General features: G+C 43.1%; 1 protein-coding gene across 7 annotated transcripts in view; it reads right to left on the bottom strand.

The window, feature by feature from the left end:
- The window catches only part of CSPP1 (centrosome and spindle pole associated protein 1), a 295,997-nt gene that overhangs the window by 136,508 nt on the left and 145,667 nt on the right, over positions 1-13,822 (bottom strand). For all 7 annotated transcript variants that reach the window (XM_063923860.1, XM_063923857.1, XM_063923863.1 and 4 more), the window contains 2 exons: positions 933-1,046; positions 344-771 (listed from right to left, as the gene is read on the bottom strand). In XM_063923860.1, coding sequence (XP_063779930.1) covers positions 344-771; positions 933-1,046 — 542 coding nt within the window. The remainder of the gene's footprint in view (positions 1-343; positions 772-932; positions 1,047-13,822) is intronic.

Here is a 13,822-nt window from a genome sequence, read left to right as displayed (position 1 = left end):
AATACAAACTTTATTATTATATTGATTTTTATCTGAAAATCATATTTGGGAGTGGATTATTTTGTGTTTTGTAAAATGGAATAACTCCTCTACATGTAACATGGCGTCACAATCTAAGATTACAGTGGTAGGGTTGTTGCTGCTGAATTTAAAACGGCAACAGCAAAACCAGCCTGATTTAGCATTTATTACTAACGCCGTTTTAAATTCAGCAATAATCAGCAGCTTTGATAACCAGCTGTTTATTAAATATACAAACTAGTCTCTAAAATACCAAATTTACATGGACATATAATATTCTCCAACTCGATTGATAAACATTCGGTAGTAGGTCATAAAGTACCTTTCGTGTGGCAGGTTATTCCTCAGCGGCCTTCTGTCTTGTACATCTGTATTGTACTTCTTTGTATATATACGGCTTGCATTTTCATCGTCATCATTAGCTAAACTAAGTCTGAGGGGTATTCGTTCTAACTCCCAATCTGCGGCATTGTGGTGGGGCCGATCAATCACGTCAGTGTCCACGTCTCTCCACAGCTTTTTATTTAAAACAGTGGTTTCTACACCGGGCTTCCTGACAAACGGATCCTCACTTACAGTCTGGCCATCTCTTCTATAATGTTTCTCGGCTTCAGATCGTCTTTTATTGAGTAGCTGCTCGTAGGCCTCCATGGAGCTGTAAGCATCTCTCTTAGGAACATCTTGCTCTCTATATGACACAGGGGCTGGTGCGTATTGCTCTGGCTTTACTCTGTTGTGCGTTTTATCACGCTAAATCGCACAGAAGAATAAAGTAAAGTAGTACATTAAAATATATATCTGTACAACAAATATATATATATTTATATATATATACACACACACACACACATCGACACACCTACACCCAAACATATGTAGATATAACAGCATGTTAGTATTCAGTAACACACCTGGGTATACTGTGCTGCTTCAGTAGCTGCTGCTCGCCTGACCATGTCCTGCTCCTCCTCCTTCATCCTGAGGAACTGGTTGTATTCTCTGTTTCTCTCAAGACGTAGCTTGTCCTAAACAAAGGGAGATTACTTGTATGGCATTTAATAAAAGTATGACTTTTATTAAATAATAATTTATTAGATATTAAGCACAAAAAAAAGCAGATTAGTACAAAAATATTAAATGAGAGTCAATTCAAAAGCACAGTCCCAAATCGAAGATTATTATGGCGGTAACACTGAATTATTATTACCGATAATTCCTTTCCCTATAAACGTTCCATGCCAGCCATCAAAATGGGTTGTTCCTTTCAAGGTTTAGGTAAATAATTAAAACACCATCAGACTGTAAATAATGTATTTCTCTATCCTTTTACCTTGTGTCATTAACTTCCAAAGCATCTCATATCAAAACAACATGAGTGAGAAATGTGGGTTACTATGGTGTATTTGGAGGTAATGAATTACTAGTTATTATGCTTTGTTGTTTTCCTCTTCAATCCTACATAGTAGCCTTTACAATTGGATTTACCCAAGCAAATATAGTTGAGATGACTACACAGAAAACTAAGCCACATATGCTGCATAATCAAAGTTTATTAAAGTAGCTATGTGGAGGACATGTCTCCAACACTGGGTGTATGCAAAGGATAAAATATCCATATGATAATGACTAGAGAAGATGTGGATAATGACAGCCTGCTACTTTGAAAAGCTATGTCATCAAAGCCAGAGTCTTTTTTTGGCCAAGATGATGCCACTGTTGAGTAGGCTCTTAGTAACATTAGCAGCCAATGCCCATCATTCTTTTATTTCTATGATTACTTCTCTAATCCATCTGGAAATGGATACTTGGAAAGAGCCTGATATTTCTGAAGTCCTGTTGGAATCACAAATAGTTATTTTGCATTCCTAAGATCCTCTGTCATGGATAAATATAGAATGATAGCGGACACTAGATCTAGCGAATGGGTAATGTAACCACCTGACTGATGTGAAATGTAGATACAAATTTTGGCACTTAAGTTGGAACTACTTTATAATTTTAGACATTTAAAAAATGTTCCTTGTCCCATAATGCCTGCTACTGTCTGACCCTTTTATCAGGAGTAACTACTGCCAGTTACCCTACACATTTAGTCCCATTTATTTTAGAGAGGCTCAGCCAACACTCAGCGTTTGGTAGTAAATCCTCATTTGTGATTTCCACTCGTACGTTAAGACATTTTGGGGGAGATGTATGAAGCAGTGAAAAAAGTGGAGATGTGCGCCAGCGGAGACGTTACCCATGGCAACCAATCAGCTGCTACTTATAATTTTACAGAATGCACTTGCTAAATGTTACCTCAATGCTGATCGGTTGGCATGGGCAAATTCTCCACTGGCTCACTTCTCCACTCTTTTCACTTCTTCATACATCTCCTGTATCTCCCCCGCACAGTATACTTTTCACGGCTTGGCTACTGAATGAATAATTTTTGCACAATGAATTTGGTCTCTTATAAAACACTCAGGGCTGATACTTGTACGTGGCTAAGGTAAGACTTTAACGAAGCCCATCCTTCAGAAAGTCAAGGATATGTGGAATGGTGGATTTGTAATTGGCCACTGCTACATGGAATGCATAAACTGATGCAGATTTCCTTCTGCGCAGGGTATACATCTTCATCTCTGTAGCGTATGTGAGCTTTGTCAGAAGGTAACCCGCCCCATCAGGTAGTATGTTATATCATTGATTCCAATAACCACTAAGTGACTACATTATTAAAATAATGGTGCCCCAGAGTTTATTGAAACCAGGACGGAGAAACATTGCCCCTTCCTGGACTTCATAATGATCACACATGATCAACAGAGAATAACATCTCAGGGGGCCACAATATTTCAAAGAGGGGACTCTCATTATACCAACAAGGGTACCTCTAATTCTGTGACTGCCAGGATGGGGTGGAGAGAGTATTTTAAATGCGTTCTCCTTTATTCTTGATGATGTCATTATACCCCAACACATTAACATCCTAGACCCTTCCAGGAATAAGCATCAGAAACTGTATGGAGGGACTCATAGCTTCTGCCTTCCCTGCTAAAAAAAAAAACCTCCTATAACATTTTTCCAGCCAAGCATAAAGAATATTCTAGCACTGAAGTGCACCAAACAACATTAACTAACATTTTCTTTACTTGAAGAGTATAACCCAAACCATAACTATCTAACCATGTTAGCTGCATTACTTATTTAGTAATACCTGATATAATATAAATCCAGAAGTATGATTAACTATATGGGAACTATGCCATAAGATTAATCCACTAAAACATAATGATGTGTTTCTAACTTTGATTAGATATATATGGTAAAATAATAAGCAACAGATAAATCCCACAGTCTGAAAAATATCAGTGAAATCACCTGTGTGGGGATCACTGTAAAGGTGTATACACACGGTGAGATGAAACCTTGCAATTTTGACTATATAGTCAAAATCATAAGGAAAGTTAGTGCAAATTGCACAGTGTGTACACAGCTTGCAATGCCGATGAACGCTCCCGTGGGATCGGTATCGCAAGAAAATATAGACTGCGCAGTAGGGTGCATCAAACGCCCCGACAGTCGGAATGCTTGCTGTCCCTATTCTTAAAATGTACCTTTTTAGCATAGAAACAACTGTGCAAATTTTTTTTGATGAACGATTTGACTTAGGTGGTCCACCTCCACACCCAAAAATTGTCTGTATTGCATTGTATTGTACTGTACTGTATTATACAAAACAACTAACTTTAGCAAAACGAAGCCAACTTTTGTATGTGTGCCAAGAATGCGTGTCTTACATTGATTTAAGAACATAAGAACATAACACAGAAAGGGAACAGCATGGAGCCTCATGGGCCTATCGTGGATGTTCCCATCCAAATCATTAATCATTAATCAAATCATTATTTCTTTTTCAGATAAAATAAATAGAAATTTATAGAAATAAATAGAAATAAAATAAATAGAAAAATAGAAATTAATAGAAATCTTTAATCTACAGGGGCATCGTGGGCCACATAAAAATCATCTCAGATTCTTCAAAATTGGTATGCAATATATCCTTAACAATTCTAAAAAATGTAGCATGGGGACAAATAATTCTTCTTACTTTTAAAAATTCATGGGGCGTTTGATGGGGTGTAGTATGGTATGCCGGCGGCCGGGCTCCCGGCAACCAGCATACCGGTGACGGGAGCCCGACTGCCGGCATACCGACAGCGTGGCGAGCGCAAATAAGCCCCTTGCGGGCACGCTGTGCTCACCACGCTGCGGGCACGGTGGCGCGCCACGCTATTTATTCTCCCTCCAGGGGGGTCGTGGACCCCCATGAGGGAGAATATGTGTCGCTATGGCGGGTGTCGGGATTCCGGCGCCGGTATACTGTGCGCCGGGATCCCGACATTCCGCAACCAGAAGACCACCCGTTTGATGCACCCTACTGTGCAGGGAAGGCAATTTTTACTATATTGTGTACAATCTAGTACAGTGATGGCTAACCTCGACACTCCAGCTGTTGTTGAACTACATATCGCAGCATGAAAGAAAAAGTAAGCTGAGCGCTCAGTGAATGGGGTTGTATAAATGATTGTCAGCAGCGACTTGGGAAGGGAATGCCAATCCCCTAAAACAAACCTATGTAAGAAAATATATACCAAGTTGCGCTCAACAATCAAATGTAAAAAACATTTATTTTGATACATAAAATGTAATAATAATTACAACATTTCTCCCGGGAGTATAGTTCACAATTCAACATAAGAATACCTTATCTTTACGTCTAAATAATTAATGCTGTTCTTATGGCTAGAATAAATATTCCTGTTATTTCATAACATATAACCCCGGAGGTGTCGTTTTAAATATAACAGCAACCGTGATTAGTGACTTAAAAATGAATTAATAGTCTGTATTTGCATACATGTAACTCACATGTTCCATAAGAGTCCCGAACAGTCCTCAGAGTGTGTGACTAAGTATTAATTCCAATGGTCCTGGAGTGAAAAGGACCTTTGCAGCAATGAATTAACGCTCAAATTAATGATGATGTGAGCCAATACACTGTATCGGAAACCACGAGACGCTATATTGGTGACGGGAGGGAGAGCCCGGAGCGATGTTGCTGAGGTCAGCCGCTGACCCTTGCACGGGGGATGGAGAGCAGTGCCTGATGTAACCGCCGGGCTGGGTGAAATACGGCTGTGCAGAGCTGACAAGCGGCTGCAATGTCCAAACGGCTGGATGTTACCCTGCGTGGCGCGGTATGGACGGGCTCTCAACTGAAGGCGGCTGACCTGTGCTCCCACGGGCAGCTCCGATTGAGCCTCCCTGCAGTCACCGGTGTATATGGAGGACAAATCGACACTCTGGCGGCGGCTGGTCAGTGGTATGCCGTAGTGGCGACAATGATAAAAGGACTGGTTTCCTACACAGGCTCAGGCTGAATCAGACTCCAAGTAGTGTTAACAATGATGAACACCTGTATCCTAACGCGTTTCAACGCCAGCAGGGCGTCTTTTTCCAAGGGCAGGTATAACTGCATACCACTGACCAGCCGCCGCCAGAGTGTCGATTTGTCCTCCATATACACCGGTGACTGCAGGGAGACTCAATCGGAGCTGCCCGTGGGAGCACAGGTCAGCCGCCTTCAGTTGAGAGCCCGTCCATACCGCGCCACGCAGGGTAACATCCAGCCGTTTGGACATTGCAGCCGCTTGTCAGCTCTGCACTGCCGTATTCCACCCAGCCCGGCGGTTACGTCAGGCACTGCTCTCCATCCCCCGTGCAAGGGTCAGCGGCTGACCTCAGCAACATCGCTCCGGGCTCTCCCTCCCGTCACCAATATAGCGGCTCGTGGTTTCCGATACAGTGTATTGGCTCACATCATCATTAATTTGAGCGTTAATTCATTGCTGCAAAGGTCCTTTTCACTCCAGGACCATTGGAATTAATACTTAGTCACACACTCTCAGGACTGTTCGGGACTCTTATGGAACATGTGAGTTACATGTATGCAAATACAGACTATTAATTCATTTTTAACAGTCACTAATCACGGCTGCTGTTATATTTAAAACGACACCACCGGGGTTATATGTTATCAAATAACAGGAATATTTATTCTAGCCATAAGAACAGCATTAATTATTTAGACGTAAAGATAAGGTATTCTTATGTTGAATTGTGAACTATACTCCCGGGAGAAATGTTGTAATTATTATTACATTTTATGTATCAAAATAAATGTTTTTTACATTTGATTGTTGAGCGCAACTTGGTATATATTTTCTTACATATCGCAGCATGCCCTGCTACAGTTTTGTTATTCGGCCATGCTAAAACTGTAGCAGGGCATGCTGCGATGTGTAGTTCAACAACAGCTGGAGTGTCAAGGTTAGCCATCACTGATCTAGTACATACTGTAGTATAGTTAAAATGTGCACATAGTCAAAATCTCAAGTAAAGATAGTCAGTATCGGTGGTTCAGGGCTACGGGGAGTTCAGGGGAAATCGTAAAGTCAAAATCGGAGATAGTCAATAACTCACAGTGTGTAGGCACCTTAACAATCATAATGTGTTACGAAAACTATTAGCCAAGGAATATCATTAAGACATGTATCTAATATATGCAAGTCTGTACTCTAGGACCCTCATACGGAGATCAGTAAAATTAATTCTGTGAGCAAATAATCACATGCATGGGTATATTTTAGATTTACATTGAACACTGCTATGATAATGAACATTGAAACTTTGCTATAAAATTTGCATGAGAAAGTACAGAAAAATAACAGAGCATGATAGAAACATAGAATTTGAGGACAGATAAGAACCACTTGGCCCATCTAGTCTGCCTATGTGCACACACACTAGGGTTAATAATTGTGGGGAGCCAATAAGCCTATCAGTATATTTTTGGAATGACCCCAGTGCTATGAAGCAGTAAAGCTAACCATTACACCATCTGTACTGAACAGAAACTCAGTTGGACTGGCCCACAGAGGTACAGTACAGTGGAAATCGCGTGGAGCACAGCTTGCTTTTACTTCTCACTGTAGACTGACCGGCTTAGACTGTTCTACGCAGCAGCTACCTTCATACACAACATAAGCTTTTAAGATGTGGGGTCAAGTACTCAGCTGACTGACCGAACACTGTACTTACTGGGAAGATCAGCCATATACCGCTCTGCAGCTAGTTAGTAGCAGCTATGCACTTCCACAGCACTTATTACAGGGAACATATCGCAGATTAGATTTGCTCGCCTCAGCCCACGATACATGTCAGTGATCCGAGGTAAAAATAGCTGTGGCACAAACATTAGCAGCGGTTGAATACCCCCTTAGTCACAGCATAATTGGCTTTAGATTTCTCATTACTTGGGTTTGTCTTATCAGAATTCTAAACAAAATGTACAGTTACAGTATGCTGTTTACTACAGAGATTAATAGCAGTCCTACATGTTTTTTCCCCATTACAAATATTATTTCATGACAAAACTTCAGCACTTGATTTATCTGTAACATTGCGATTATAGATTTTTTTTTAAAAAGCTTAGGGGGCACCATATCAACACACTGGGTGGGTCACTGCTTCCAGTGGAAGGGTGTCGTCGCTTCAAATGACAATGAAATCTAGAAATAAAGAAACATAGAATTTGACGGCAGATAAGAACCACTTGACCCATCTAGTCTGCCCCTTTTTTACAATATTTTTACCTCAAACCTTATTTGATCCGTACAGTATTTCTTTGTAAGGATATCCTTATGTCTATCCCATGCATGTTTAAATTGCTTAGCCTCTACCAGCTTTGATGGGAGGCTATTCTACTTGTCCACTACTCTTTCTGTGAAGTACTTTTTCCTCAAATTTTCCCTGAACCTCTCTCCCTTCATCCAGTCTCATTGCATGTCCTCATGCTCTAATGCTTCTCTTCATTTGAAGAATGTTTTCCTCCTGGACTTTGTTAAAACCCTTAATATATTTGAAAGTTTCTATCATGTCCCCCCTTTTCCTTCTCTGTTCCAAACTATACATATTAAGATTTTTTAGTCTTTCCGGGTATGTTTTAAGATGTAGGCCATGCACCATTTTAGTTGCCCTTCTTTGTACAATGTCTAATGTATTAATATCCTTCTGAAGATATGGCCTCCATAATTGAACACAGTATTCTAGCTGAGGCTGCACCAATGATCTATACAGTGGCATTATTACTTCATTCTTTCTGCTGCTGATTCATCTCCCTATGCAACCATGCATCTGACTAGCCTTCCTCATTGCTTTGTTACATTGCTTACCTGCCTTTAAGTCACCTGAAATAGTGACTCCTAGATCCCTTTCCTCCTCAGGAGTTTCCAGTATAGTGCCATTAATACTATATTTAGCCTTTAGATATTTGAGACCCAGGTGCACGATTTAGCATTTTTTGTCATTAAAATGTAATTGCCACACTCTTGACCATTCCTCCAGTCTGCCTAGATCAGGGCTGGCCAAACCAGTCCTCGAGATCTACCAACAGGTCATGTTTTCCAGGCCTCCTGGAGATCTGTAGGCTTGTCAGTTAGGAATGCAGCACATCCTAATTGGTAATGACTACACCTGTGTACTAGCTAGGTGGTCTGGAAAATGTGAACTGTTGGTAGATCTTGAGGACTGGTTTGGCCAGCCCTGGCCTAGATCATCAATCATTTCTTTTACCCCTCCTGGTGTGTCTACTCTGTTGCATACCTTTGTGTCATCTGCAAAAAGGCATACTTTCCCTTTAATGCCATTTGCAATGTCACTAATAAAGATATTAAAAAGCACTGGTCCAAGTACAGATCCCTTGGGTACACTACTGGTAACACTTCCCTCCTGTTAATGCACTCCATTTACTACAACTCTCTGTTTTCTATCCTGCAACCAAGATCTTATCCATTCAACCATCTTAGTATCCTATCCCATGCTTTCAAGTTTATTTAGCAGTCTGCGATGTGGGACAGTGTCAAAAGCTCTACTAAAGTCTAAATAAGCTATATCTACGGCCCCACCTCTATCTATTACTTTAGTCACACCAGGGCCGTTACTAGGGAAGGGGGGGGAGGGCTCATGCGCCCGGGTGCAGGATTTCAGGGGGTGCCAAGGAGTTAGAGGAGCAAGGTTTTTTATTTTTAAACAGTCAGTGCTGTGCTGCTCCAGTGAGACAGCAGACCGCTTCCAGGGCAATGTATCTGACCCATCTGTCTGCCCGCAGCTGGCTCCAACACTGTGCGGGTAATCTCGAGTACCTAGGATGTCTCCTATGTTGGCTACTGTCTTAAACTCTCTTATTTGCCATGCAGTGCTGCAACTAGCGTGCGTTGCACCGTACAAGCTATAGAAGTGCACTGTGCTCCCAGTTGGCAGTATCAACCTCCGCTTTGCCTCCCAGATGGGGGGGATTTGGTGTAGCTTATCGTGGGGTGTAGTGCAGTGATGTAGTAATATATTGCAGTATATAGGGGCATGTAGTACACTGATGTGGTGTAACATATAAGGGGATGTAGTGTAGGGATGTAGTGTAACATATAGGGTATGTAGTTCAGAGGATAGGCGCATGTAGTGTAGTGATGTAGATCAGGGTGTAGAGGATGTAGTATAGTCAGTAGCGGATCTTGCCACGGGCAAGCAGGACTTTTGCCCGGGGCGCCGCCTTCCGGAGGGCGCCAAGTTACTGCCTTGCCCCGGGTGACGAAAATCCTAGTTTCGGCCCTGGTCACACTGTCAAAAGAGTCAATAAGGTTTGTCTGACATGATTGCAACCCAGTGAATCCATGGTTTGGGATACTGTAGATTGCTGGATTTTAAATAATGTACAACTCTTTCTTTGAAGGGTATTTCCATCAATTTCCCTACTACTGGTGTAAGGCTCACTGGTCGATAGTTGCTTGCCTCCTCCTTGCTTCCACTTTTGTGCAGTGGGACACAGGGCCCAATTCAGACCTAATCGTAGATGTGCAAAAACACATACACATCTAAGATCAAAATCTTTTGACAATTCGGCGCCGCAAATTGATTACTGAAATGTTGGATCCTTTATGTCGGAAAGGATCCGACATCAACTGAATAGACCCCTTAGTCTCCTTCTGTCTAACAAGATATATATTTTTGTCTTAATTATTTTGTGTTTGCTTATATTTACTAAAAGCAATCTTTTTTAATTTCACAATACTTGCTACTTCTTTCGTTAACCACACTGGCTTCCTTCTCCTTGTATTTTTCCTACTCTTTTGATACAAAGGTCTGTTGCCTTTAGTATTGCACTTACTATTTTTCCCACCTCTCCTGCACTCCTTACAAGTTCATCCACTTTGCCAAAGAATCACTTACATATTTTCCCATCCCTACAAAATCAGCCTTCCTAAAATCTAACACCTTCGTTTCTGTATGAGATGAGTCAGTCTCTGTCTTTATGCTGATCCATACTGCTTGATGGTCACTGGATCCCATGATTTCACCCACTATTACGTCAGATATTCTGTCTCCATTTGGAAGTATTAAGTCTAATATTGTGTCTTTAGGAGTGGGTTCCCTCAGCAATTGGTGGAGGGATGCTCCCTGCAAGGAATTCAAAATGTCCCTACTGTTAGTGGAACTAGCAAAAGACACCTCCCAGTTTACATTAGAAAGTCTCCCATGATTACTACCTCTCCTTTTAATGCCATTAATGAGTGTGTCTACCGCAGGACCTAACCGTGATTTAATGGACATGGGGGTGTTGTACCCATGGAAAGTGTAGAAGCGAACACAAATTGAATGACATCTAATTTTGCAACACACAGCTGCTCACATATACAGCTTGGGGCACTTACACATCAAGGTTAGGCACAGTAACCTGTTTAATGTATTGCACATCATAAGATTAATAAATGACTATACAGTTAGCTGTGGATAAGGAGATTTATGGTAGACTTACCATGGTTAAATCTCTTTCTGTGAAGTAAACTTGGTTCAACAAGGAAAACATTGGGGTGTAGAGATGGCTCTTGATCCAGAGGCACCAACAGGCTTAAAGCTTTAGGCTGTCCCATGATGCATTGTGGGCCTCCTCTATATAACCCCGCCTCCCTGCACTGTGAGCTCAGTTTTAGTTAACCAGTCCAATGCAGAATCAGGTAAAAGAGAAGGCAGATATTAGTCACACAGAACCACGTTCTCACGACAGGAGAAGGGACTAGAGGCTAATGCCATAAAAACCCAAAGAAGCTAAGTGCTTCAGGGTAGGCACCCTGTGGAACCCAGTGTACCTCGCAGAAAGATTTAACCATGGTAAGTCTACCATAAATCTCCTTTTCTGCAGCAGGTTACATTGGTTTCCACAGGGAAAACATCGGGGATGTCCTAAAGCAGTTCCTCAAGGGAGGGGATGCACCTTAGCGGGTATGAGAAACTGGCGTCCCAAGGAAGCATCCTGGGAGGCGGAAGTATCAAAGGCATAGATCCTAATGAACGAGTTCACTGAAGACCACGTAGCCGCCTTGCACAATTGTCCTGCGGACGCGCCACGATGGGCCGCCAAAGAAGGTCCAACAAACCAAGTAGTATGGGTCTTAATAGCAGCAGGATCCTGTAGCCCAGCTTGTGCAATCACCATTCTAATCCATCTAGCCAAGGTTTGCTTATTCGCAGGCCAGCCACGTTTGTGGAAACCAAAAAGTACAACAAGGGAATATGGCCTCCTGTTAGAGAAACATGGAGAGCCCTTCCCACATCCAAACATCGTTCTTTGAAGGACAAGTCAGAAGAGATGAAGGCCTGAACCACAATCTCTTGGTTTAGGTGAAAAGATGACACCACCTTAGGCAAATAATCGGGACGAGTTCGGAGAACTGCGCGATCACGATGAAATATCAAAAAGGGCGGACGACAGGACAAAGCGACCAAGTCCGAAACCCTTCTGGCATAGACAATAGCCAATAAGAAAAGGACCTTAGCCATAAGCCATTTAAGGTCCACTGACTCAAGAGGTTCAAACGTAGACTCTTGCAGGGCATTCAGGACAACAGACAGATCCCATGGAGGGACATAGGGAGGCTGAATCCGCAGTATGCCCTGAGTGAATGTATGAACGTCAGGAATAGACGCAATTTTTCTCTAAAACCACACCGACAAAGCAGATATGTGAACCTTGAGGGAGGCCAAACGAAGTCCTAAACCCAGGCCTTGCTGCAGAAAAGGCAGAAATCTGGAAGTTCTAAACTTGAAAGCATCGTAATTCTTAGCAGTACACCAGGTGAAAGTAATAATTCCAGACCCTATAATAAATCCGTGCAGAAGCTGGTTTGCGGGCCTTTAGCCTAGTTTGGATAACCGCTTCGGAGAAACCATTGGTCCTCAGGAGTGAAGCTTCAAGAGCCACGCCGTCAAAGCCAGTCTGGCCAGGTCCGGAGAGACACAAGGGCCCTGAACGAGGAGGTCTGGATGTTGAGGAAGTAGAAGAGAATGCTCTATCGATAGACCCTGCAGGTCTGAGATCCAATGACGTCTCAGCCACGCTGGAGCGACAAGAAGTAGTATTCCTCCTTCTTGCTTGAACTTCCGTAGTACCCCGAGCAGGAGTGACACTGGAGGGAACACGTAGGGCAGCCGAAAGTTCCATGGAATTGCCAGTGCGTCCACGAACGCTGCTTGAAGATCCCTTGTTCTTGATCAGAGGTATGCCCCACTTGTCAACTAAGAGTTGAAAGACTTCTGGATGAAGACTCCACACTCTCCGGCGTGCACGTCCTGACGACTGAGTCCCAGTTGAGGATCCCAGGAATGAACACTGCCGATATTGCTGGCAGATAGCGTTCCTCCCAACTAAGGATTTATGACACTTCCATCATTGCCATGCGGCTTCGAGTGCCGCCTTGATGGTTTATGTATGCCACCGTGGTGGCGTTGTCTGAGTGTACTTGAACAGGCCTGTTCCGTATCAGAGGCAGGGCAAGAGTCAAAGCATTGAACACTGCCCGCAATTCCAGAATGTTTATCGGGAGGAGCGATACCTACCTGGTCCACCGACCCTGGAGAAAGTGTTGCTCCAGCACCGTGCCCCAACCCCTCAGACTAGCGTCAGTAGTCAGGAGGACCCAGTTGGGAATCCAGAAGGGACGGCCCCTGCTCAACTTCTGGTCCTGTAGACACCAGGTCAGTGACAGACGAACCTTCGGAGTCAAGGAGAACATTTGAGACCTGATCCGATGAGGCAGGCCATCCCACTTGGAAAGGATTAACCTCTGTAGAGAGCGGGAATGAAATTGAGCGTACTCTATCATGTCGAACGTCGACACCATAAGGCCTAGTACTTGCATCGCCGAGTGTATCAACACTCTTGAGCGAGAGAGGAAGCATCTTCTCCTGTCCTGAAGTCTTTGACTGTGTGTGTCCAGCAGTGCCCCCAGGTGCACCATGCTCCAAGCAGGGACCAGCGAGGACGTCTTCCAGTTGACGAGCCACCCATGGGCTTGTAGGAAGTTTACAGTCAGTTGTAGATGACTGAGGAGGACATCTTGGGAGTTTGCCAGGATCAGTAAGTCGTCCAGATACGGCAGGATCCTGATTCCCTGACGATGCAGATGAGTCGTCATCACGGCCATAACCTTGGTGAAGAACCAAGGGGCCGTGGCCAGTCCAAACTGCAGAGCCTGGAACGGATAATGAAGGTTGCCAATAGCAAACCGCAGATATTGCTGATGCAATATGGCAATAGGTATATGCAAATAGGCATCTTGTATATCCAGGGATACCATATAATCTCCGAGTTCCATGGCCAGTACAATCAAGCACAGCATTTCCATACGGAACTTCGACACTCTCA

Source organism: Pseudophryne corroboree, chromosome 5 (assembly GCF_028390025.1).
Source record: "Pseudophryne corroboree isolate aPseCor3 chromosome 5, aPseCor3.hap2, whole genome shotgun sequence".
NCBI lineage: Eukaryota > Metazoa > Chordata > Amphibia > Anura > Myobatrachidae > Pseudophryne > Pseudophryne corroboree.
This window is presented reverse-complemented; position numbering and strand designations above follow the sequence as displayed.